The sequence below is a fragment of the Rhinolophus ferrumequinum genome, chromosome X (assembly GCF_004115265.2).
Source record: "Rhinolophus ferrumequinum isolate MPI-CBG mRhiFer1 chromosome X, mRhiFer1_v1.p, whole genome shotgun sequence".
NCBI classification, from domain to species: Eukaryota; Metazoa; Chordata; class Mammalia; order Chiroptera; family Rhinolophidae; genus Rhinolophus; species Rhinolophus ferrumequinum.
In genome coordinates, this window is record NC_046284.1 from 121,373,134 (window position 1) to 121,398,009 (window position 24,876).

Here is a 24,876-nt window from a genome sequence, read left to right on the forward strand (position 1 = left end):
CGTAGGTGGGCCTGGCCTAATCAGGTGAGGAAAATGGACTCCACGCACAGGAGATGCTTGAAAAAAATGGACCCCATCCACAAGAGATGCTTTCCTGCTGGCATTGATGAAACTCACAGCCAGGGTGGGACATGCCTACAGGGAGGGGTTGTCTAGTGGAGCTGAGGGCCCCAGTCCTACAACCACAGGAATGAAGATCGGACACCATGCTGAAGGAGGCTGGAAGGTGACCCCAGGTTCCAGATGGCGACACCACCCCGGGCGGCACTCGGATGGAGCCTTGCACGTCCCTGAGGTGGGGCCCCAGGTCAGCGGTGCCCAGACTCCTGACCCACAGACACTGGGAGAAAACCCAATGCGTGTTGTTCCCAGCCACTCAGTTTGGGGGGATAGACTAGGCATTGATGGATGATGACAACAGCTCCCACTCCCACATACACACAAAAAAGTGAGACTGCTGTAGGATGTCGCCAGAATGCAAAACCAACTAGTTCCAAATACAGGGGGCTCCAAACACAGTCCATAGCCAGAGACAGTAGTGACAGGTCATGTGAATCAGACTCACAAAGAATTCCAGGCTCGTTTTCAAGGCAACCGGCCCCAGGTCCCGTGGCTTCTCCTCTGAATCTGTGAACTTCTCACGCAGGCCACTGAAAACCTCCTTTCTGGGTCTGAACAAGGTGGCATTGAGTTTCCGTCCCTTCCCACCTGAAACCTGGCTGAGTCACGCGTCCTCCAGCTTCAGGCACCTGAGCCTGTAATCTCCTCAGTTAATGAATTCATCACTTGGGCTCATTTGCAATTACAAGTTCCTGGAATCCACTGATGTTTATGACAGCGGTGACTCTACCTCCTGATATGTCAATCACTGGATACGACGACCCACGAAGGCCACTTTGGATGAGTCACCCATGGGATGGGCGACGATATGGCAGGGGCAGAAAAGGTCTGGATGGCGACACCCTCTACAGAAAACGGACTTAGTTTTACCACCTGTAAAATGGGACTCAACATGTTACAGCACCAGACTAGACCAGTGGTTGTCAACTCGGGGTGACTTTGCCTTCCAGAGGTCCTCTCGTAATGTCTGGGGACATTTTTAATGATCACAACTTGTGGGCGGGGCTGCTGGAATCCAGTGGGTAGAGGCCAGGGATGCGACTAGCTGGCCAACAACGCCCAAAGCAATGACATGAGAATGACCTGGCCCCACACATCAGCTGTCCTGGGCTGCAGAATCCTGCTCTAAGTCAAAGCTGTAACTTACTCTTTTTTAAATGCTTTTCAGGACCAGGGGTTGTCCACCAGGGGTGACTTTGCTGCTCCCCCACCCCCCAGGAAACGTTTTGCAATGTCTGGAATCATTTCTGCAGCCACAGTCGGGCGGGTACTATTGGCATCTCCTGGACTGTGTCGGAGGATACAGCTAAACATCCTGCAACGTACAAGACACATCACACAGGAAAGAACTCTCCAGCCCCAAATAGCAATCGTGCTCAGTCTGAAAACTCACGACCCAGAGGCATATGTGCTCATCAAACAACAAATTTCCTTTCTTCTTAACCAAGAAAGGACTTTGGATTTTTGTTGTTGTTGTTGTTGTTGTTGTTGTTTTGTTGTTTAAATTGAATCACCTACCTGTCTTTCAAAAGTCAACAGGATGTATAGAATAGAGCCAATGGAAAAATAACAGCTATATAAGACGTCAGAGAGGCAGTAGATTGGGGAAGGGGGTTATCACTTTGTGAGGGGCATAAATGTCTATTACATTGTTTTGTACACCTGACACTACTAAAATAAAAAAAAAAAAGTCTAGACCCGCCTTTTAGTTTACTGTCCCCAAGCTACAGAATTTCCACGCTGAGCCATCAAGGCCCCCAGTCTATTTAGGCTTCTAACTGTTCTCACATTATTGCAAAGCTTGGAGCGTGCAGACACTGTAATGAGACGGTGAGGGGAGGAACTGGCCTCTGAGGGTACATGAGAGGACCCAGTGACACGGTAACTGGGGTGGGGTGGGGACGAACACATCTGTTATCCCACACCCGATGTCACATGGCTCACACATGAACCCTTTTCTGCTTTCAATCACAACTCCAGCTGCCCAGTCCCCAAAACACAGAAGTCTGCAGGCAGAATGTTTTGGGGGGATTTTAGAAGGGAATGTTTTGTTTTTTTTTACAGATCAAAATAAATGGATCACAAGTATTCAAGGACCACTTCAAAGTTTGGCCTCCTTCAGGTACTGGTTTTGGAAGTCACGACGGACCCTGCAGTTTTCTACACAACGGCATTCATTCTGTTATACACCCTGTTTAACCATTCAAACGAAAAAAAGTAAAAATGTGTAACTATGTGAGGTTATACGATATTATATATCAATTGTATCTCAATAAAAACAAAATATAAATATACATCTATATTTATATCTATATCTAAATATATATATACATATATATATTTGTTTGCCATTACCTTCTTTCATATATACCAGGGGTGCCAAAAAAATGTACACAAGTGGACACTTTGGTCAACGTGGCTCAAGCAGTAGTTTGCCGTCATCAGAAGTGTCTGGACGCTGATGGGAACCATTTTGAGCACCTCTTGTCATTGGAGAAGTCACACGGGACTTGTATTCATCTTTTGTTATCAGTATATATTGGGTATTACAATTTTAATACAGTTTTCCTTTCTTAAAATGTGTATACATTGCTTTGGTATTCCTGATATATATAAATATACATATCTATATATATCTATACATATATACACATACAGATACATATAGATACATATAGATACATATAGATATATAAACACACACAAATATATATCATGTACTACATAACACTGTGAGCACACTTTTCGACAGCAATTTGTAGTCACACTACAATGGTTTTGCTGTGAAACAAAATGAATATTCACCTCCTGTGGGATGAATAAAGAGTACTCAATCTTATGTCTGTTTATATTCTTTGGTTCAGAACCAGAGTTACTGCCAAATAAGTTACCCCTCTACCTCCCCCCAAAAAACACCACCCTAGTTTCCCATCCTTTTTCCTTTTCAGTTTTTGACAAAGGGCTGTCGGTCTGTCAGTCGGAAGGCAGGACTCAGAAAGAAGTTATCAAGATGTCAGGTGCGGGGGTTGGAGGGTGGGAGATGAGGGTAAGGGGGATCAAATATATGGTGATGGAAAGAGAACTGACTCTGGGTGGTGAACACACAGTGGGATTTATAGCTGATGTATTGCAGAATTGTACACCTGAAATCTGTCACTTTACTAACCATTGTCACCCCAATGAACTTAAAAAAAAAAAAGATGCCAGGCTCTGGGAAAGCCCATCTATGCTGAAGAGAGTCTCGGCCAAGACACTAGACTGTAGAGAACCCCCGTTTCCTCGCACATGACTCAGGTGGCAGATGAGGACCTAGGAAGCCCTTGTCTAATGGCCCGGGTCAGAAAAGCTGGGACGCTCTGCAGCAAAAGTAAAGAGCTGCCTGGAAACCTGGAACCAGCCGAGAATAGGACACACCCCTGCATGCCTCCACGCTCCCAGCTGGTACTTCTTGTTTTCCATTTTAAACTGGGGGTGTTTTTACCCCCCAGCAAACATGTGGCAATGTCTGGGGACAATTTTGGACTGGAGGTGGGGGTGTGTTCGCAGGGAGATGGGTTCTAACCATCCTACAGAGCACAGCACAGCCCCCCCTAGAACGGTCCCCCCCGCAAATGTCGGCAGTACCTAGGCTGAGAAGCCCTGCTGCACACCACAGCTCTGCGTTAGGCACTTTCCATCATCATTCCAGGTCACTGGCTATCGACTGGAGCTGAGGGGGGACATCTGACAACATCTGGAGACATTTCTGGCTGTGGCTATTTGGGAAGGGGATGAGAGCGGCATCGCGTGCAGAGATTCTAAACATCCTACAGTGCACACACACGTCAGTCCCCACCCCAGCAATGGGGAAGAGCAATGGCCAAGGTCGATGCCCCCAGTCCCCTGGTCTGCCCTGCACAACGCACCCCCAATCCTGGAACCATCTGGGCCACCATCTCACTGCCAGGCTTCCTATCGGAGCTGAATATCCCAGGGGCTCAGCTGAATTCCCCTGCTGCTGAGTGTCTGCATACACTTCCTCCTCCTCCTCCTAGGTATTGAGTTACTATTGACATTGGCACTTGCAGTATTTATTGACACTGAAGCTGTTTCCCTTCGTGGGCAACATGGAGGTGACACTGGACGTCTGTCTCATCACAGCGACCTTTCTGAGTACCTGGACCCACCGCTAAGGGCCCCTTGACTCCGTGCCTGAGGTTTACAGGGTTAATGCCCAAACAAGGCAGGAATTTTAATACAAGATGCAAGCAAGAGAGTGGAGATGGTGGCAGATCCGCAGAACACGTCTTATGGGTTTTCCCCACAAACTTTTCACAATTGTCTCATTCAGCCTTTTAAAGGCTGCCTGATGTAGACTGTTGAGGTTTTTAATGCGAAGTAGGAGCCTGTATATCTCCCCTTCCCCATCCAATTCACGCACCGAAAGCTTTTACATTTTTGGGACCTGATTATCATCAACTGTGATGCCATAATCTCATTATAAATGAATATTGGGCAATTTCTCAGTTGGTGAATCTGAACGTTACTATAGACAGGCATTCACAGGGATAAAGTGTCAGGTATTATCACACGTGGAGCGAGACAGACAATACCTCTTGTACACGACCAGGGAACGAAATAATCTTTCAATAAGATCATTTCACCATTTTCAGCGATGTCACCGTCAATGACAATTCTTTTTTATCACCCCGCTAATTCAATAGGTAAGTTTAGACGACGGAAGACAAAAATCGACGTATCAGTGAAAAATGCTGACACCCGGATGAGAAGAAAAATAAGCAAGAACTGGACATCTTATTTGATTAGGATCATTCACGCAAGATAATCAGGAAAATTTACCTGGGACGATTACAAGCATTTCTTAGCATGTTTTTTTTTTGGGGGGGGGCGGGGAATCATACATTTGGTTGGTTCATAATACCATAGTAGATTTGCTATGGCGTGCACTGCAAAGATTAAGTTGTCCCATACGCCTGTCTTCTTTAATGGAGGTAAAATTTCAGAATAGAGTGTTCAATTTCTGAACCATGTACAGTACTCATTCCTCGTCTAACCCCGCTGCTTTATAAAGATGGTCTACAGAGCCAAATACAGCCGCAAACACTGGGGAATAACAAACAGTCGTCTGCAACAAAACCAACACAGCCTGGGACGAAACGATTGACCGGGCAGCAATATCGTGACAATCAATTCAGCGGTCTAGGTGCACGTGCCTCTGAATTAGGCAGCGTACTTCGTTCTATTTCCATTTTTCAGGACACCAACCCAAGGTGATGGATTTTGAAAATGTATATTAAACACCAAAAAAAAAAAATTTTTTTTTTAAAGCTTTAAAAAAGAGTGGACGGGCTATGAATTCCTTCCGGAATTTACGTTTTAGAAAAGCAACAAACTGAAAGCTTAGAAGAACAGCAAATCTTTCATAGAATCCATTTCATGGCGAACATGTCTTATTTATATTCATTGTATCCAACTTAGAAGCAGAGGGTCTCACGTGTTCATACATAAGGTTAATTAACTCAAGGTCTGCTTTGAGTAAGCCAGAGCACAAGGAAAACGCAACTCTTTATTTCCTCTTCTGTGTCTTGGGTCTAAGCTCTACCATTATTCTTTTTACCAAGCTTGTGTTTTCCAAAACCACTTTAATCCAGAAAAAAAGGGAGGGAGGGAGGGAGAGATGGAAGGAGGGAGGGAGGAAGGAAGGAAAGAAAGAGAAGAGAAAGAAGGAAGGAAGAAGGAGAGAGGGAGGGAGGTAGGGAAGGGAGGGAACAAGACTAATATTTGGCAATTACATTTTTGTCACCAAAGTGAAAACATGTTAAATAAATTGTTGCAGGTGGTTTTATACATTTTTTAAAAAATGTAACACTACAGACAAGAATGTACAAACTTTCATTGCCCCCAGGGGAGACGGTTTAAAACTCCAGGTCCCACAGCTGAGACTTAGCTCTTTTATTTAATTAACTCTTAGCATGCATTCTCTTTATTCCACAAAAGGGAAACAAAGAGAAGCCTGTAACCTTCCCTTGAAGCAAAACCACTGAAGTGACTATTCCCAGGAACCACTGTCTGTCAGTTATGTCAATACCTTATCAGCAGAGAAGGTAAAAATAAAAAATAAATAATAATAATAATAATAATAATAATCATCATCCAACTCACCAGTTCTTATGTGGCTTTCAGAAAGGGCTGATCAAATGGGGACTCAGACACTGGAACTCCTTCCAAGGATGTCACACAGCTTTTCAAATAACCACACTGGACAGCATCCCAGCCCAAACCTCCTATGTGTGAATGATCACCTGGCAGCCCAGGTAGTTATATGGACCGTCACTGGCTGTAAGGTCATGACGGGGTAATGGGTGAATCTATCATAAAAAAGTTATTTAAGCGCATGTGTTTCTCCACCTGCTCTTCCCTCACACCGGTGGCACGTGTTTCAGATATAAATCAGAGGGAAGCCGGACTTCCTGGACGGAGTAATCACGTCCTAGGACTCTGTTTGAGATATAAATCAGACGGAAGGTGCACTTCCTGGACAGAGTGATCACGTGGTAGGAGACAGGTGGATCTGTTCTGAATACTTTGTTGCAATCTTGATAGACCTGCGAGGGGAGGGTGGGGGAGGCAACATGCAAGTTCCTAGGAGCCTTTCCTGTGTGATCTGCAGCTTCCATTTCAGTGTGCACAGCAGGGGAACAGGGCATATGGTCCCGGACGATGTGGGGAGGGGATGGCCGGACACGCGGGGACCTGCTTTTCTGTAAATACTGCAGATGCACACAGCACACACGTTGGTTAGGCTGCTAAGAGCCAGGCTCAGGTTTTGAGGGCTCTGGAGGTAGGTCGCCTGATGCACAGAAACGCAGTGAACCCCGCCATGCGCGTTCCGCCTACAGACACAGTACAGAGAGCCCCGAGGAATTCATTCTTTGTCAACACCCAGGGTGATGCAAGGAGGAAGACCAGCAGTCAGCTTCCTGGGTGGAAAGCAGACAGCGTTTGTGTCAACGCTCATGAAATGAGCACGGCGTCTGCTCCCACGTCTGGGGGGGGGGGGTGGGGAGGGATCAGAACCCAGGGAAAATAACTTCCAGCATTTCTATTTAATATTGTCCCTCACGTCATTCATTTTGCTTTGTGTAGGGGGAAAGAAAAAAAGGAAAAGCCTAACTCGGCATCGTTATTTCCATTAACGCACTTCTATAAATAAAACATTGGCTTCTGTGTGATAGTTCTGTGCGCCTCCGGCTCTGGGTAGGTATTCAAATAATTAACACGTAAAACATCGCGGGTTCTAATGTATTTCCCATTTCTAATGTTCGCCTAGGATGACAGTGCACTGAAGCCTGAAAAGATAGTGGAACGTGAATGTGCATGACGGGGAGATCATCCAAAGGCGATGTCTGGTCTCCTGGGATGTTTATAAAACGTGTGCATTGCAGAGATGTTTTACACCAGCCAGTGGACAAAATTCCAGCCTGTCCAGGACGCCTGTGGTTACTGCCTGATAGAAAGCTCAAAGTGAATTGCCTCGTACAATACTAAAACTCTGCGGGTGTAATGCCGGAGGCGGGTCACCCCAGCTGAGGCAAGGTTTTCGTGGTCCTGGCAGGGAGTACCTGCAGCGGGCAGTTTCCGGCTTCCTCATTTCTTGTCGACCCCACCCTAGCTGCTCTTATGGTTTGCACACACCACCCCTACCTCCTCCCTGGTGCATGAAGCATGGAGGGAAAGACGCGGCCACGGGGCAGACATTCTCTGTCCTCTCGCCGCGACTGTCGGAGATGCTTGAGGCAGACGGACCCTCCCCTGCAAGGCACCTTCACAGGTTCTTGGCAGCCAACCCGCTCTATTCCACCTCCTCTAGCTTCCTGAGACGTGGGCGGTGGTCCTCTGTCAAAGACCCTTCTCCTTGCAGGGAGCCTTGCTGAGCAAAAGTCCAAACGGCTGCAAGCTGTCCTCCCTGCTGGGCCCCAGTGGTGACTGGGTGGTGCTTCTTTGTTGGAAAGATTCTGGGGGGTGGCTTAGACCGGCACAGCCCCCTCTCGTGTGATCCTGGGCCTCTCCAGCTTTCTCAGGAGCGCTCAGGCACCTGGTGGCCCCAGAGAGGAAGAATCAGACTCACCTTCTCTGAGGTCTCTCGCTGAGTCCTCCTCTCTTGGGTGGGGTGGGGGGCAGAACAGCAAAGTTGCATCCAGTCAGTGTCCCGTTGCAAAAACTACTCTTGCAGGATAATACGCCTCCATAATGGGAAGGAGGCCTGTGCAGCCAGGCGGACGTGAATTCGGACCCAGCTCTGGCCCTTGGTTCCTGGGTGACCTCAGAAAGCACGCGGCCTCTTGGAGCAGCAGTTTCCCCTGCTGCAGGCAGACAGGACGGGAGGCTGCAGGCAAGGTCAGTGATCAGAGAGGATGGCAAGGTCACGGTGCTGGCACGTACACAGATGCTCCCTCTGGGGCAAACTTCAGAGTAGGGCAGTGAAAAGATGCCACCTGACTGAAAGGACGTAAACCTCCAAGCTTGGAGGTCATGAAAAGCACGACCTCACTAAGGTTTCGGAATCTGTGCAGGTGCAGAAGGAAACCACTCAGGGTGACACTCGCAGAGGTTTCCCATGACAATGACACTGCCCAGTGCAGGCGTCACACAGGAGCCCTGACGGGGAAAACTGGGTATGCCTTGTCACGGTGGCTTCCATAGGAGAAGAACCCCAAAGGGAGAGACTGTCGGTGGAAAATTCTGAAGTCCCATGCAGTCATTCCGGGGTTAGCAAGCCTTGAGTCATTGTCCAAGATGGAATGTGAAGAGCAAGGCTCAGTCATGAGCTCGTTCGGGGCTGAATCAAGGAGCAAGCATGTCACGAGTGACTGGGGCACAGGTGACATGATGCTCACGAACGGTTCTTCTCTGAGCCACTGGGAAAGGAGAGGGCCTGGAGGCCCAGAATCCGGTGCCCACGTCACCCTGGCACGATCGACAACTTTCCTCCGGTATAGTGTGCAGCGTCACGGGATTGGCTTCCTATACACACAGGGTGGGCTCGGCTGTATTGCCAGGCGAACCACGTGCCGTCTTCGGAAAGGTCCACACACACGCGAGACCATTTCAAGCGCTCTCATATCTTCTATGCTCTGGTCTGGAGACCCTCCCTGCTGATTACGATGAAGGTATGGGGCAGCAGAGGGCGAAAACACAAGGCACGGCCCCTCACAGACTCTTCCTCCATGAGCTAAGGTGGATGCGGTCCCACCCATGGAGGAAGACGGAGAATTCTGAGTAGTGTCGGGATGTGTCTTGGGTGGCTCCTGCTTTTCAATTATCGGGCACTAAGTCCTAGTAAATTATCTCCCTCTAAGTGGCGATCTGGTTTACTCCAGGAGGAAGGACTCGTGGGCACTGATTATCTGAGGTGCTTTCAGAGTAGTTTCCATAGCCCTAGAAAGGGGAGTTGAAATACAGAGGGTGCCAAAAAAATGTATACACATTTTAAGAAAGGAAAACACTGTATTAAAAATTGTAATACTCAATACATACTGATAACAAAAGAGGAATCCAAGTCATGGGTGACCTGCAATGACAAGAGGTTACCATCAGCGTCCAGACACTTCTGATGACGGCAAACTACTGCTTGAGCCACGTTGACCAAAGTGTCCACTTGTATACATTTTTTTTGGCACCCCCGGTATATGCTTCTTAAATGTTACTTGTGTACCTTAATACAATGGTAGGCAACAAATACATCCAACTGAAATGTGCCCACAAAAAAACAAATTACATTTATCAAAGTACCTGTTTGATCCATCTACGTCGCTTAACCTATTATATGACTCTCAGACCCATGCAATTACATACGCAGTTGCACACACATAATATTGTAAGTTGGATATATTACATTTTATATAAAGACACTTCCTCAAGTTTCTTAAAAATCACGCACACAAATACTTTACATACCATCTCTTTGGGTATCTGTGTCTCTCTGGATATGCATGTAGACACACAAGCGCCATTCCTCCTAAGACTAGGAACGCTACTTAAGATTCTCACTCTGTGCTGTTTCCTACGTAAATTCCTCTGTAGTCTTCACGCACTGGGAATCACAGTTCCCGGCTCAGACCCCACCCTGGCTCGCTGGTTAAGCAGGACCGGAGAATCCCAGGGGAACCCGCTCAGAGAGCATTCGTCTGGCATTTCTGGAAGTGTGTTTAGAGAGCCCAACGTGATGGGAAGGTAACAGATAGGACTTTCTCTTTAAACAATGTGCATGACACATTTGGGAAATGTTGTGTTAAAAATACAAATGAAAGGAGCACCTGTGACCACAGGAAGGTGGGTTTGAGTACTGTCCAGTGGCTTGTGAACACACCTGGCTGTGGAATGAGGCGGGAGACCAGGCACACCCGTTTCTGCCATGGTGTTACCTTGGGGAGGAAGAGGAGGAGGTCACCAGCTGGCTTTCACTCCCACTTGCTATCTGCTCTACAGGCAATACAGGGGTGCGGGTGAACAAAGGAGAAAGCCTGAGTCTCCAGGACTGGATAAGAGCTGCTGGAATAAAGAACGTCACTGTCCCAAACTGTTGCTGCCATTATGGCACTGGGCATTCCTGACATCCAAACTGCAGCAGAAAAACATTGTATCTTCTTGTTTAGTTTTCACAATGCCCTTTTTTCTTATCGTTTTTTTCTTTTGTTTTTGTTTTTTGTAATTTTCCTTTTTTTTTTTTTGCTGACGGTCTGCATAATTTTTTTCCTTTTCCTTTTTTTTTTTCTTTTTTGGTACAACCATAAGTGTTGTTGATCTTCACATCGGTTATGTATGAGGGTTTTGGTTTTCATCACTTATATACAGCGTAAGGAGTTTCAAACACATAAAGACGAATGCACAGACAACTCTGCTTGTTAGTTCTTTTAGAGGATGCCAGCCCAGGTTACCAGTGTCACCGCCCTCTTCCTTCTCAGGTGTGTCACCTGGGGCAATGTACTGTGTTTCTCCCAAGCTCCATTTCCTCCTTTATATAATAAGATTAATTACAAGGCAGGTTTGCAGGTCTGGGAGAGAGTGAAGCAAGTGATCCAGTCTGGCTATCGCTGAGGTTGTTAGGAAACCAAAAGCCAGTTTAAACCACAGACGACTCATCACTCTGTATACTGGACTCTCAACACCTGGCCTGAATGACTGCTTCGGCGTGGGGGGGAGGGGGCCCTGGACAGCTTATGTATGAGTCCCCAAGGCATCAGGGCTACCACCTGGGCCAGAGGTCTTATTAGCAGCACTTGGGAGAGTCGTGGCTTAAAGACAGTGCTGGGCCAAGTGAGGCCAAACAGCTACTCTGTGGGTGGCTGGCCTGGGGTACCCCCGCTTGCCACTTTGGGGAAAGACAGAAGAGACCCAGGACAGCAAGGTCTCCACGGATGTCTGCCATGGGCACAGGACTGTCCCTGACGGGTCCTGGAGGGAGGGGGTTATGCCAGAGGATTGAGCCAGACCCAAAACATTAACAGGGAAAGAAGAAAGGAAGACAGAGAGGGAGAACGGGAGGGAGGGAGAAAGGAAGGGAGGAAAGGAGATCAGGGCCTCTGAGCTGAACTGCAGGGCTGGGACTGGTTCCAAAAGTAACCTGATCTAAAGCCGCTTTCCAAATGCAACATACAAAGCAAACACACAGATGGAAGAAGCCAGGCAGCAAAGTGAGAGAGCTGAAATCAGCTAAGACTGTAGAGAGAGTGGAATCTATCTATAGGCGTCTATGTCTGTGCCTAGGCATGTTTTTGTCTTACAGTCAATGGCACGTTTCCATCGATACATTGTGTAAGAAAGAATCAACCTTTTTTATTTGTCCTATCAGTGGTTAAGGGGCTTCTGACATCCCTCGACTACAGGTGACTGGATCTTCTCTACTACATTTAAAGTTGTCAGGAAAAGCAAGCTATCGTCTGTCTCACGGGGAAACCACAATTTTGCAAAACTAAATTGTCACTCATGGAAAGAAACCCATCCTCTCTCTTTGTAGCTGCCCATTTTGACTGTCAAATGAAGCACGAAACGCTAAGGAGCATCTAGTAACTTACATAGAACCCACTGGAAAAGACACACATTCTCATGGTTTTCCAGTCTAGCTGATGGCAAAGGAGCAGGAGAGCACTCAGGTTTGTTTTTTCAAGTGTAGGCCTGTTGTCATTCTTATGCCAGACACGTTTCTGAAGAGTGTGGAAAATGAGTTAGAAATGATGTAAAGTGTGTCTTCTCATCTTTGGGGAGCAGAGGCACACCAGGTTCCCCAATGCAGCTCTTCCTTGAGTGCCAGGAGGCTTTGCCAGTACGGTCCCAGTGAAGGGGAGATGCCCTGCCAGCACCCTGGTTCCTGTAAGTGAATAAGCCAGTTTCTCTGACAAGAGCCATACCTGGAGCTGCACAGTGACTGAAACAGTGTGGGGGGCTGGGGGTGCTGGGGGGGGGCAGGGGTCGTTTCCAAGGGTCTCTGTCCCAGAACCCCTGCCATGTTCATCCCCTGCGTCTGTCTATGCGCTTGCTTAGTTTCTCAACCAATCTCCAGGCGGCTTCCAAACCCAGGCAGCTCCCTGAGGCTTTCTCTAGGGCTTCAACTACCTCTGACACAGAAACCAACTATAATATAAGCTCCCACACTGTCTCTGCAATTTCAAATTCTTCGTCCTGGCGCTTTTCCCTTTTACAAGCGCTCCTTTTATCGACGGAATCAACAGAAATGTAATGTCACAGTGGGAAAGAAAAGTAACTCTCTGGTTGGTATAGTCATTGGCTTCCGACGGAAAGAAACGGGGAGCAAGAATTCCAAAGGCTCCATCCAGCAGGTGCCCCACCCACGTTCGTGGACTGAATCTGTGATGCATTGTGTCCCCCCAAGTATTAGGTTGCTGCGAAGGCAATTGCGGTTTTTGCAATTTTTAACCTTTTACACCACAATTACTTTTGCACCAACCGAATTCTGCATATGTTGCTCTCCTTCCTCCCAGCCCCTCAGGAAGTGACCTTATGTGAAGCTAAGGAGGGTCTGGACATAGGTAATGGAGTTAAAATGTGGTCATTAGGAAGGATGGGTGGTGATCTGGTATGACTGGCGCCCTCACACAAAGGGAAATTAGGACGCAGAAATAGAGGAACAGAGAGAAGGCCGTGTGAGGAGATGGAGGGAGAAGATGGCTAGCTCTCAGTGTTCTGGCCGCCAGAACCGCAAGGCTCTACATTTCTCTCGTTTAGGCCACTCAGTTTATGGTCCTTTGTGTGGATGGAAAAGGGGCCACATGTGAAACCTGACAAGCTCGGGAGACTGAAAATAACCACATAGGATGGCGTGAACATAAAAATTCCTAACTCAGGTGGGCCATGGCGGGACGTCACATCCTTGGCCTGGAGCTTCCTTGACAAAGGTCAGTCTTTACCTTAAGTGAGCCTGTCTATTGTCCTTTTGCATCTAAGATAACAGACCCTTGGAATGTCAGAGTAATCTCTTTTTCCAGACCATCCAGGGGCCACAACCCACCACACCAGAGCGGGGAAACCACATAATTTCTCATTGTTATCTTGGTCCCCAAATACCATCTTTATGTGCTGTAAAATGTTACTATCCTGTACCCACCGATGTAAAAGAGGTACCTGTCTCCCCAATTTACTTTTACCCAATCCCAGTGATACCCCCTCACCCCCCGCTTTGCTTTCTCCCACCCCCTTAATCTACAACCAACAGATTTCATGTAACCTTCCTCCTTTGATTCTAATGTATAAAGAAAGTTGCAAAACGACCATTTTCTGGAGTATTTTCTCAATCCACTGAGACTTTGCTTCCCGGCAATTGTCATCAGTTTGGCTCCAATAAACTCTTACAAACTTTCTTTTAGGCTGGATTTTTTTCATTGACATTTGTTACAGCAGCCTAACACACATGGGTGGGAATGCCCTCAGTAACTGGCTGATGAATTGCCTCCTCCAAGTGATGGAGGTGAGGTTGGATCTGCCGGCAGTTTCTGAGTGTGGGCCGGGATCCTGTCTCGTGAAGCCGAAGAATGGACACACAGACCAGGGAGAGGCAAAAAGTTTTAAAAAGAGGATCGTCTGTTAGAGGCAGGAGAAGAGGTTGCAGCTCCCGAGTTGGAGGGGGGGTCCCGAATGGCGGTGCCCCCTGACTGAGGCAAAAGCTCTTACTTTTATACCTTCCTTCACCTGCTTGGGGAAGGGGAGCTGTTTGAAGAAGGGAACTTGTTTGAAGAAGGGAACTGGCGCCTTCTAATGAAATCCGTCTACCAGGTTTATTCTGCTTGCCCATCCTAAAGGAATTAGCAAAGTAACCCACTCTTTATCTATCAGATCTGCTCCATTTGTCAGGCCAAAAGGAATTTTATGATTAACCTCAAGGCCTTGTTACATTATGTCCTGGAGCAAAGGAGTGATTTCAAAACCTGGAGTTTTAGGATACAGCTGTCTTTGTTTATTCCACCAGGGACCTCCCTGTCTACCTAGGGACAAGCTAACTCTCCTGTATCAGTATTTATTCGTACAAAGAGCTTGACCGGCCTCCTCTCATTTAATGCCCCGATCTTCCACACCAGGAAAGTGAGGCACGGAAGTTCACTACTCATTATCGGTGCTCAACTTGTGGAATCCAAGCTTGCCCAACGAACAATTCACGTCACCAGAAAATACACCCTCACATTTTAACGTCTCCGCAAATTTATTTCTGCTTCTTCAAAGGTCCTATCCTGATGCTGAAATGTGCATAGGCAACGTTGAAACAGGGCTCCGTTGGGACCCCCACAAAACAGACCTCGCCTCTCCCCGCCCTAGAGCTTGACAACTGATCAACATTCCCTGTGGTTTGGGCTTGGAGTGTCCCCTGTTGCAGTTCCTGAGCTTAGGACGTCCCCTGTCCCAGTTCCCTGCTTTCGATAATTACCCTGAAACTTCTGCTTGCTTTCTAGTCCCAATGCCCCCTGTGCTTGCAGATCACAATCTTTACGGCCTAGCATTCTTTCCAGGTTACTGTCATCACTGCTCCTGGGTTGACGACCACATTGGCGAGCCACATCGCCAGAAGGAAGGCTCCATGCAGACCCCCGGAACCATCCCGTAGCCTCTGGAGCAATGCCCAGATTTTCCCTTAAACATCCCAGCCTGGTCTGAGAATGGGAAGGCGGGTTTTGGAGGTGTTAACCCACTGCCTTCTCGGACCACCGGTGCTCTGACAATAAACGCTTATTCTATGACTCAACTCCTGTGTCTATTGGCCGAGCAGCGCAGGCAGCAGGAGCCCTGGACTCCTTCGGTCTCCAGTTTCCATGTCAGCTAATACTGAACAGTAAAAGGGACAAAACTGTATTTTTGCGAGTGGGGGAAAAATGCGTTTTCACATTGCATTCAGAAAGGTTGGAGAAGGCAGAAAACTCAAAGCAAGCCAACATAGAGGAGATAGAAGAAATTAATGACTTCAAGACATTTTTAGACTTTGCATTACGTGCTTTTCCTATCAGATTCTGGCTTGGGGGGATGGGGACAGGTTGCTAGGAGGCCATACACCACCATGCTAGGGAGATGCAGGCAAGGAGGCTTTCAGATCTGCTTGCTCCTGCAGGGATCCCCCCGGGGTCAGACAAAGCCACCTACCCGGGGCCCCTTGTGACTAAAACCATATTTACCTGGTGGTTTGCAGTGACTCCAACCTGAGTATCTCTGCACGCCTCCCCCAACAGCCCCTTGTCCAATCTGTTCCTCTGGGCATTCCCTCCTAACTCCTAGCATCCCCTCTCCAAATGAGAGCTATGCATTTGCCCCCAGACTGGGAACTCAGCTCTGCGGGGCCCCAAGCGTCCCCCCGCATTTACACGTGTGAAGGTGAGACAGGATAGTTAGTTTGTTGGTTAGGTAGACGGGGGCGGGGGGGGGGGGTCCCTGGTGGAATACAGAAAAAAGCAGCCACATCCTGAAAGTCCAGGCCCTGGAAAGTCTCCTTCACTTGAGGACAGAGACATGGGAATATGCCTTGAGGTTAATAGATAATCTCAAATCCCTTCTGGCCAGACAGAGGAGCAGATCTGATAGCTAGGAATGGGTTGGTTCCTTAATCCCTTCAGGATGGGCAAACAGGACAAACCCAAGAGATGAATTTTTTTAGAAGGCTCCAGCCCCCTTCCCCAAGCAGGCAAGGGAAGGTATAAAAGTAAGAGCTTTTGCCTCAGTCACTGGGCACCCCCATTTGGGACCCCCCTCCCGCTCGGGAGCTGCAACCTCTTCTCCTGCCTCTAATAAACTATCTATTTTAAAACTTTTTGCCTCTCCCTGGTCCGCGTGTCCATTCTTTGCCTTCACGAGACAGAATCCCGGCCCACACTCAGAAACTGCCAGCAGATCCAACACCATGTACATCATTTGGGGACTCCCAGGAAAAGAAATATTCCTACTGCAAAGGGAGCGGCGCTGTGTTGAGACAGAGGGTTTGTAAAGGTGCCACCAAATCTTCTCTTTTGAGACGTGGACCTCTGGTAGCATTTGATTAAACGAGTGTAATTTAGGTGCGGACTTTTGGAAAGCTTTCTTTCCCTTCACTTCCTTTCCGCCAAAGGGGAAGGATTCCGCTTCCTTCCCCGTTCACCACTGTGCAGTTGCAATGGTTTTAGCTACTTTGGCGTTCCAGGCCCCGTGACCTGGGAGAGCGTTTTGCATCTGTATGGGATCCACTCCAGGCTGCAACCTCAATCTGCATAACGCCTGCAGAGGTGGTGATAACCCGTTTAACCGCTTCCCCCACGCACGCCAAGGGACAAAGCCAAATTCTATAGATAAATCCCACCACGGGACAAAACCATTGACATCCTGCTTAGAAAATGTAAAACTGGAGTCAAGACACTGCAGTCGTTTCCAGTGGGCGCTGCGCAGCCGACCTTCCTGTTACTTGAACGAAAGTTCCTTGTTTGTCTAGCTGACTCGTGAAGGCTTTCGTGACCCACGAGCGAGCAGCCACAAACGGGGGGAGGCGTGCACACTCAGGCCCCGAGAGAGGGGCCAGCCCAGGCGCGCACGTGCGCCGACGCGGGACCAGCCCAGGGCGCGCACTCGGAACAGCCCGAGGCGCGCGGTTGTGCCGGAGGCCCGGGACGCGCATGCGGAGAGGGCCTTGGGGCGCGCACGGAGGCTCCAAGCGCGCGGCCGCTGGCTCGGCGCCGAGCGCGGGCGCGAGGAGGCCCGGGCTGCGCGTGCGCAGAGCGCCCGGGGAGGCGCGGGGCGGCCCGGAGTGCGCGTGCGCCGGCCGGGGCGCCCCGCGGGAGCGCGCGCCTCCTCCCCGCCCCCACCTGGCCCAGACGGCGGCACCATGGCGGCGCCCATTCCCCAGCTGCGGCCGGTCACCCACCTCCTCTTTGACATGGACGGCCTTCTCCTGGGTGGGTAGCCGGCGTCCGCGTCCCGCGTGGGGCGTCCGGGGAGGGGGCGCGTAGGGAGCGCGGGCTCTGAGGCCCGAGGGCCGCGGTGGGATCGTGTCCGGGACCCGCGGGCGGGCGGGCGGGCGGCGGGGGCGGCGGGGCTCCGGCGTGACCCCGCTCGGGGCACCTACTTCCGGTGGCCGCGCCGCGCGTGGGGCAGAGTGCGTGGGGGCCGGCGCGCGGCGGTGCGGCTCTCGGGGACCCCCGCGCGGGCGGGAGGTCGGCGTCAGGCGGTGGCTCGGGGCCTGGGACCCCCGGCGGCCTGGCCCGCGGCTGAGGGCGTCGCGGGCGTCGCGCTGCACGCCCCTGGCCGGAGCATCCTGCAGGGCAGTGGTCCTCCAGCTGCCGCTTTGCAGACAGCCGCCGAGGGCTGCAGGCTTTTGGAGTGTCCTCGCTGGCGGGGGGAGTTGCTGTCATGCAGGGGGTGGAGGCCAGGGCCGCTGCCGCCGAACTTCCCGCAGTGCACGCACGGGACCGCCCCACGGCACCACACATTGTCCAGCCCCAAATGTCTGCGCTGCGGAGGTGGGGCAGCCCTGCCCGGGGGCCTGCTGGTCGGGATGACCAGGCAACCTTTGGCATCACCTGGGAGCCGCCGGGCCGCGCTGCACCCGGGCTGCATGCAGCCCGCACCTGCCCGGTCAGAACCTGCGTTTCAGCCCGAGTGCCCGAAAGTTTGGGAAGCACGCTGTGTCGTGGTTTTGTATGTGCCTTGAACGGTCCCATGCCTTTTTTGGGGGTGGGCCCGAACTTCCTCCACCAGCTGAGTTCAAAGAAAAGTTCAAAGAAGAAAACGCTCAATTGATAACTCCAGAGAGGCCTGCCCTGGGGGTTCCCCAATGCCGGACCTCACGGCCTCCAGAACGCTTCCTAGGACTTTAAAAATGTCCACATGCTTTATGTACACGACTGACCTGGTGGCAGTGTGCCGAGGTATTGAATCGTCTCATAAAAAACCGTGCAAGGTCCAGGGAAAATATTTGCGTTCCTGAGTTAAAAACAGAAACACTGCAACTCAGAGGAAGTTACTTGCCTGAGGTCGCCCGGCTCCTAAGGAGCAGAGCTGAGAAATGCTTTCAGATCCATCTGATTCTAAATATAAATGATGTGCTCATCCTACATGCTGAGTGTGACCTTGTCCCCTGCTGATCTTATTGCTGGGTGATTCACTAGCAATGAGCTGATTTTTTTTTTTAAAGGCAAACACACAGAAAAAAAAAATGTGTCTTTGTTTATGAACCCAGAGAGATAAACAGAGGACTTCCTCAGGAAAAAAAAAAAATATCCCCATAGGATCAGTAATTGGAGAGAACTAATGTATGCAGCCACTAAATCTGACGTGACTCAATTTCAAAAAGCTTCTGGGATTCATAAGTATAGTTTGTAGACATGAATTTTCCTGCTCAGTGGTCAAGAAGTTAAATTGTCAAACTCCTTACCCTCCAATGAAAGGTCCAGAGATCCTGTTGTGAGAGTCTCATGAATTTTAATGCAAACCAAGATGTCTCATTAAAATTAAATTTATTAAGCCTCTAAATGAGCTTGATGCTTCCTCTGGACTCTGGATTCCACACATAGCCATTCCCTGAAGGGATCCATGTGGCTTATGGGGCAGTACCTGCACAGGTGGTGCCCAGCCGAGGTCTCCTCTTTGATAGTTAAGGGCAAGTTTAATGGTTTAGCACCTGGCACTGTTACCCATGCCTCTGAACTGGCCAGAAACCAAGAATTAGTAACGTTTGGCAAGATAAGACCTAGCTCTGTGCCCCTCCCCCACTTCCTGCCCATTTTCTCCTTTCCTGCCCTTGTTTTTGCAGAAAACTTTGTCAGAAATTCACCTTTGATTTTTTTGTTGTTGTTTTTTGTTTTTGTTTTGCTTTAATGAGGCTACATTCCAGAATGTGCTTGTTTGTCTCATTTAATCTACCCAGTTACGCCTGCTCTAATTCTTAACTATATCTGTTTGTTGGCATGGTGATACAGCATCAGTTTATAGTGAGTTCTTTTGCAGTAGGTCTGTTCTTCCAAATTTTGAATGCGTTGCCACGGGAAGTTCTGTGTTATGGTTGCCCCCGATACGCTATACATGATTCTCCATTCTCAGGGAAGTGAAATTGAAAACAGATACTTGCATGGGACATTCTCCAAGCACAGATGAAGCTCCTTTAATCAGAGGGGAATGAGGAAGTACGCGGACAGAGATTTCTGCAGCAATGAGGGCAAGAACGGGGAGCTGTCCTGTGGTGTTGACATGTATGGGGGTGTTAGCTGTCCCTTCAAACAGAAGAGACGCTTTTGGATTCTGTCTTTGTGGTAACAATCGGCTGTGATGTAGGTAATCGTTATGACTCTCAGAGGTCACTGAGAAGAAGAAAAAGGGACTGAGGTATTTTGTGAACCAGGGCAAAGTTTTGAAGGAAGAAGAAAGACGGCGCATATTAGCCTGTGTCTCAGCCTCTGGGTGGAGAAGTTATCTAGTTTCATAAGTAACTGAAACTAATAGCACGAGGGGTGGGCCCATTCTCTTTAAAAGACCAGGAAGTGTGTTATCTAACGCGGCACTAGTAGAAACAGGACCATGTGTGACATTTTCTAGTCGCAACCTTAAAAAACAGCAAAGGGATACAGAAGAAATGAACTTGCACGGTACCTTTCTTTCTAGCCTAACATCCCAAATAAATACTGTTATTCCGCACATACTCAGTATAAAAAGTCATGGGCTGTTGTACATTCATTGTTGGTGCCTCGTCTTTGAAATGTGTGTTTCACGGTCACTGCACTTCTCAGCTCAGACTAGCCACCTTTTACCGCTGGCTACCACACTGGGCAGCATGGGTCCAGAGCTGAGCGCGCAACCCGTGATGTCTGCTCTTGGTAACGGGGCCAGACGGAGGGGGGATATTAAGAATATTCAGAATTAGGGATTTTGGTATCTGTAAAATGTGTTTTCTAGGTGTCTGATTCAGCCATTATTTAGAATCCTTAAAAAAGTCAGCCAAGCAAAATAAGCTTATTTTTAAAACTCTTTTAAAAATGAACAGAAAAGAAGGTAGCTGTGTGAGGGGAGTAGTATTTAAAGTGTTGATTACAATTTATCACGTCTCCTTAAATGCACACAGATGACAGGATTTGAATGGGTGACACGTGGCCCCTACGTCACCGAGTAGAGGGCCTGTTCTCTGCCCGCTCACACTGCCATACCTCCTTCTTTGCCAAATACTGCACTTGAGAGTTTGGAAGTGCCTGTTTGGGGCCTAGGGTACCCTCCCTATAAACTCCTGCAGGGACATGGACGCTGGGGCCCTCTGAGCCCAGCAGGCCACTGGTTGACTGACCCAGTTCAAAGTCATGTCCACTCCGGTCAGAATGCCGTCTCACACTGTCCTGCTCACCTCACCGCGGCTCATTTCTGTAGACCCTGAAACATCCGTAGAGCTGATGACAGAAATAGCATTTCCTTAGATAATACTAGTGTGTGCCCTAGATTAATTTTTGGAAGAAGCAACATGCTTTGTCCTTTGACTCCGTGTAAGACATACCATATGAGGTTTAAACGTGGAGATGGTGGGCTTTTCGGGGTCCTCTGGTTTTATCACTTGATGTGATTGAATCCGTCCGTTGGCAGAGAGCCTTGGTCCTTTCTCGGGAAGGCAGGGCAGCATGAAGGTTCCCTGGGGATGCTCCTTATGCAGAGATCCCGGTTGGAGGGAGACAGTCCTTCCGAGCTGTTCCTTTGGGCGACCGCCCACTTTTGCTCTGCGCCCTGTGGCCTGTTTCCGGTTGTGCAGCAGGGGCAGGGTGGTCTTTCCCCCTCTGTCTTCCCAGGGAGCTAACAGCACACACGCGGGATTTGGTTCACCTTGCTCGGTGACCTTTGGTTCCTTCCACGTTGGGCTGAGCGGAGCCCCCACACAGAAGGGGCCCGGGGCGCCTGGCTTCGGCCTTCCCACTGTCCTGGAATCCAGGAGTCTTGTGCACAGAAGCGGGAAAGGAAAGGCGTGTGGAATGTGGCAGCACCCCTAGGCGTGTCACACACCTGTGTTCACCTGAGGGGTCCAGAAAGGTCCGGTGGGGTCTGGGGAATTCCTCCGCAATAAGAGAGCCATCCAGTCACGGCCCCGCTTGGCTAACGGGTAAGCTCAGCCCTCTGTGCTGCTGCTTTCTGCTCGACCTGAACTCGGGCAGCCTTACGCCCCTTCCTGTAACCAGGTGGTGGTCCGTCATCCACCCCTGCTGCTCCGTTTCTAGAATGAGTGAGAAGGGAGTGCCGTCTCAGTTGCATAGCTGTGCAGATACGCGGGAGGCGCGTCTAGCGGGCCCCGTGGCTAACGTATTCACGGGACTCCTGGCAGCGCACGGACGCAGTGCCTGTGCTCGCTGTGTCCTGGTTCCTCTGCCTCACAGTCTGCTTTTATCCGGCGTCGTGGCCACCCACACGGGGAATAGTCGTGGGGGAGCCGCCCTCATGCTTTCTCGGGCACCCACTTCTTCCTCGGCTCTGACCTTCTTCCCTTTGAAAAGCTGTGTGTTGCGCAGTGTTGGTCCTTTTCGTCGTTCCGATTATTGTCTGTTTACTTGGAGACTTTTTCACGACTATAATTTAAGTATCAGCTGTGCTCTGTCATCTTTCATGGGTAGATGGAGACTTAATGTAGCGTTAAAGAGCAAGGGAAATAACACCCCCAGGAAACGTCCTCCGAAAAGCACTCATTACATAGTACATGCCCAGGTGACCTGTCGGACCGCGGGAGGAGATGTTTGGAAAGCCACTGCGTACACAGCCTGTAGCTGGAAGGTACAACAGTGTTCTACCAGGATGGAGTGCATTGTCAAATTCAGTTCCTACAGTCAGGTGTACGTGAATAGCAGCGACTGCTACGTACAGCATTTGATACGTGAAAACCTGCACTTAGTTCTTTTACAGTGGGAGGGGCGGCTTGGTTTTATGGTGCAGACACCTGTGGTTTAAACCTGTGGTTTAAAGTGCCTTCAGGGCGTCTCACGAGAATTTTTAGGAAAACGTAATGATTGCAGCACTTGGACATTTCTGCTCAAGAAACTTTTCTCCCCTTGGCTTTAGCAAAACAATCAGATGAGAGACCGTGGTGATACGTGATACAAGGTCCTTTTGCACTGTTTCACATGGTTTTGCGAAACAGATTTAATCACCTGAATGGATTATGCAGCCCTTCTTTATAGCATTAGTGTTTATTATTAGATCAAGTAAAGTAATATCTCCACTTAGTGAGCGGATATCATTTCTGTGAAGTTGCCTGAAGGACTTCACATTTTCATCTAATTGCACCTCTAATCCTGAAGAATAAACGCAGTGCACCTGCGTTTCGTTTCTACCGAGTGGTCTGGGGCTAGGGTCGCGGTCCTGAATTTGAGGGTGTACGGTAAGACTCGTCTTCATCAGTGCCCTAGTGTGGGGTTCGTTTACAGGGACCTGCAGGCATTGTTTCTTCTGTCTGTCCCGTCGGAATGAAATGGGCCTCCTGTTCCAGCTGACGCGTCCCCTCGCCTGGGCTCCTGGGCCTGCCTACCCCAGGGATGAAGTGCTCGCTCCTTTCCTTCTGAATGTTAGCTGCCGCTGCCTCGTTTGCTCCTCACCTCAGCGCAAAGCTCACCTCGGTTCTAACAGGGACAGAAGCAGTGCCTCAACCTTGTGCATCTGTGTCCCCACCGAGAGCCAAGCTTCTGGAAAAGGCAGGTGACATCCCCCGGCTCCGTCATCGCCCTCTCTACGCTCCCCACAAGCTGCCGTCCACCCGACAGCTCACAGACAAGGGAGCAGTGACTTGCTCCTGCCAGATGCAGTAGGCCCTCTTCTTAGGGCTCTAGAACTTTCTGCATCATTTGCCCCTCCCCCACTGTGTCCTTGGGACTCTGTCATTGGCTGCACCGAGCGTCCGTTCCTCTTCTCTCCCTTTGGCCTCCCCTCCTCTTCTACGTGGGGGCCCCGCCGCTTGGCCGTGGCCCCCTTCTCTCTCGCACTCAGCTTCCACCCGGGCTCTTGCTCCGAAGGCTCTGCGTGTGCTGAGCTCTGTCTCCTGTCCCGTGAGCTTCGCCAGCACCTCCCAGGGCTCCAGCTCGTCCTCCCCGAGAGGCCCAGGGCAGCGCTGAAGCGACAGGCATCTTCTGTTCCTCAGCCTGTCCCCTCCCGGACGTTCCAGGGCCTTCCTCGGTTCTGCACGCTGCCCAGCCGTTTCTGTGCCGTCCCACCTGCTTGCAGTCTCTGTCCGCAGCTGGCAGCGACTGGGAGTTCTCGCAGCCCCTCACGTGTGCCCAGCGCTGTTGGGGGCGTTGTCCCTGTACCGTGTCCCTTACCCCCAGGAGGCTGACAGCACCCCGTCATGGCCTGCAGTGCCCACCTGCGCTGAGGGAGTGCAGGCTCCCTGAGGTGAAGCGACCACCTGCCGGGCAGTGAGGGGGGCGGCCCCACGCCCGTCCCACAGCCACTCGGGGGTTCTCAGTGCTCAGCAGACAGAGCTGGCGGCGGTTGGACTGGGTTGCTCACGCGGCTGGCATTGCAGTCAGAGCTCTGGGGTCCCACAGAGAGGGTGACTGTAACCTGGTCCCTGAGGACGTCCCCAGGGCACGAGCGTGGGTGCAGATGCAGTCACCCTGAGCTGTGCCCGCGGTGTCTGCGGCGGCCGGCTGTCGGTCTGGGATGCGTGGTCACACACAAACAGGTGAGTCACCCCCGGTCGGCCCGCTGCCGCCCGTGGACCGGTTCCCTCCTGAAAGCTGCGGCTGTATCTCAGTAGCATCTCGTTAGACCAGTTGTGCTGAGCTTGTTGGGATGACAGCAGCCTGATAACCCCAGGTCACGTCGTCCACTGGGTCGTCTGAGCAGCGCAGGTCGCCGCCCCCGGGGGCAGTTCCCGTGGCTGAGTGCTGCCGGCCTGTGGGTGGCCCTGTCTGCTGCGGAGAGTTTGTGTGGGGACAGAGCTCCCAGCTCAAAAGGAGTGGAAGGAAGGCATGACAGGACGGGCCCACGAGGGCTCTCGAGGACAGAGACGGGCAGGGTCGGGGAACACGCTGGTGCAGCCGTGCGCTGAAGCTTTTACAGCACCACGTGCTGACACAGGTGTGTGCCGTGGCCAAATACCCCCTGCGCTCCCCAGACTGCAGTCGGGGTGCAGTGGGGGGAAGCGGGGTGCGTCGGGGAAGCAGACGCTTCCATCCCACTACACTGTCATTTATCTGTTTATCTGCGGAGCTGACCCAGTTTCCTTGAGCGCCGGGAAGAGGACGTGGGCTGGCGGCCCAGGGAGCCGCCCACAGGAGAGGGCCCACCCTG

The 24,876-nt window shown here is 50.4% G+C and overlaps 2 protein-coding genes across 2 annotated transcripts in view; one reads left to right on the forward strand and one right to left on the reverse strand.

Moving 5' to 3' along the window:
* The window catches only part of STS (steroid sulfatase), a 146,010-nt gene extending 128,381 nt beyond the window's left edge, over nucleotides 1-17,629 (reverse strand). Inside the window, exon 1 of the mRNA XM_033104872.1 lies at nucleotides 17,501-17,629. Coding sequence (XP_032960763.1) covers nucleotides 17,501-17,514 — 14 coding nt within the window. The 5' untranslated portion in view covers nucleotides 17,515-17,629. The remainder of the gene's footprint in view (nucleotides 1-17,500) is intronic.
* Nucleotides 17,408-24,876, forward strand: part of PUDP (pseudouridine 5'-phosphatase) — a 46,340-nt gene continuing 38,871 nt past the window's right edge. Inside the window, exon 1 of the mRNA XM_033104875.1 lies at nucleotides 17,408-17,531. Coding sequence (XP_032960766.1) covers nucleotides 17,462-17,531 — 70 coding nt within the window. The 5' untranslated portion in view covers nucleotides 17,408-17,461. The remainder of the gene's footprint in view (nucleotides 17,532-24,876) is intronic.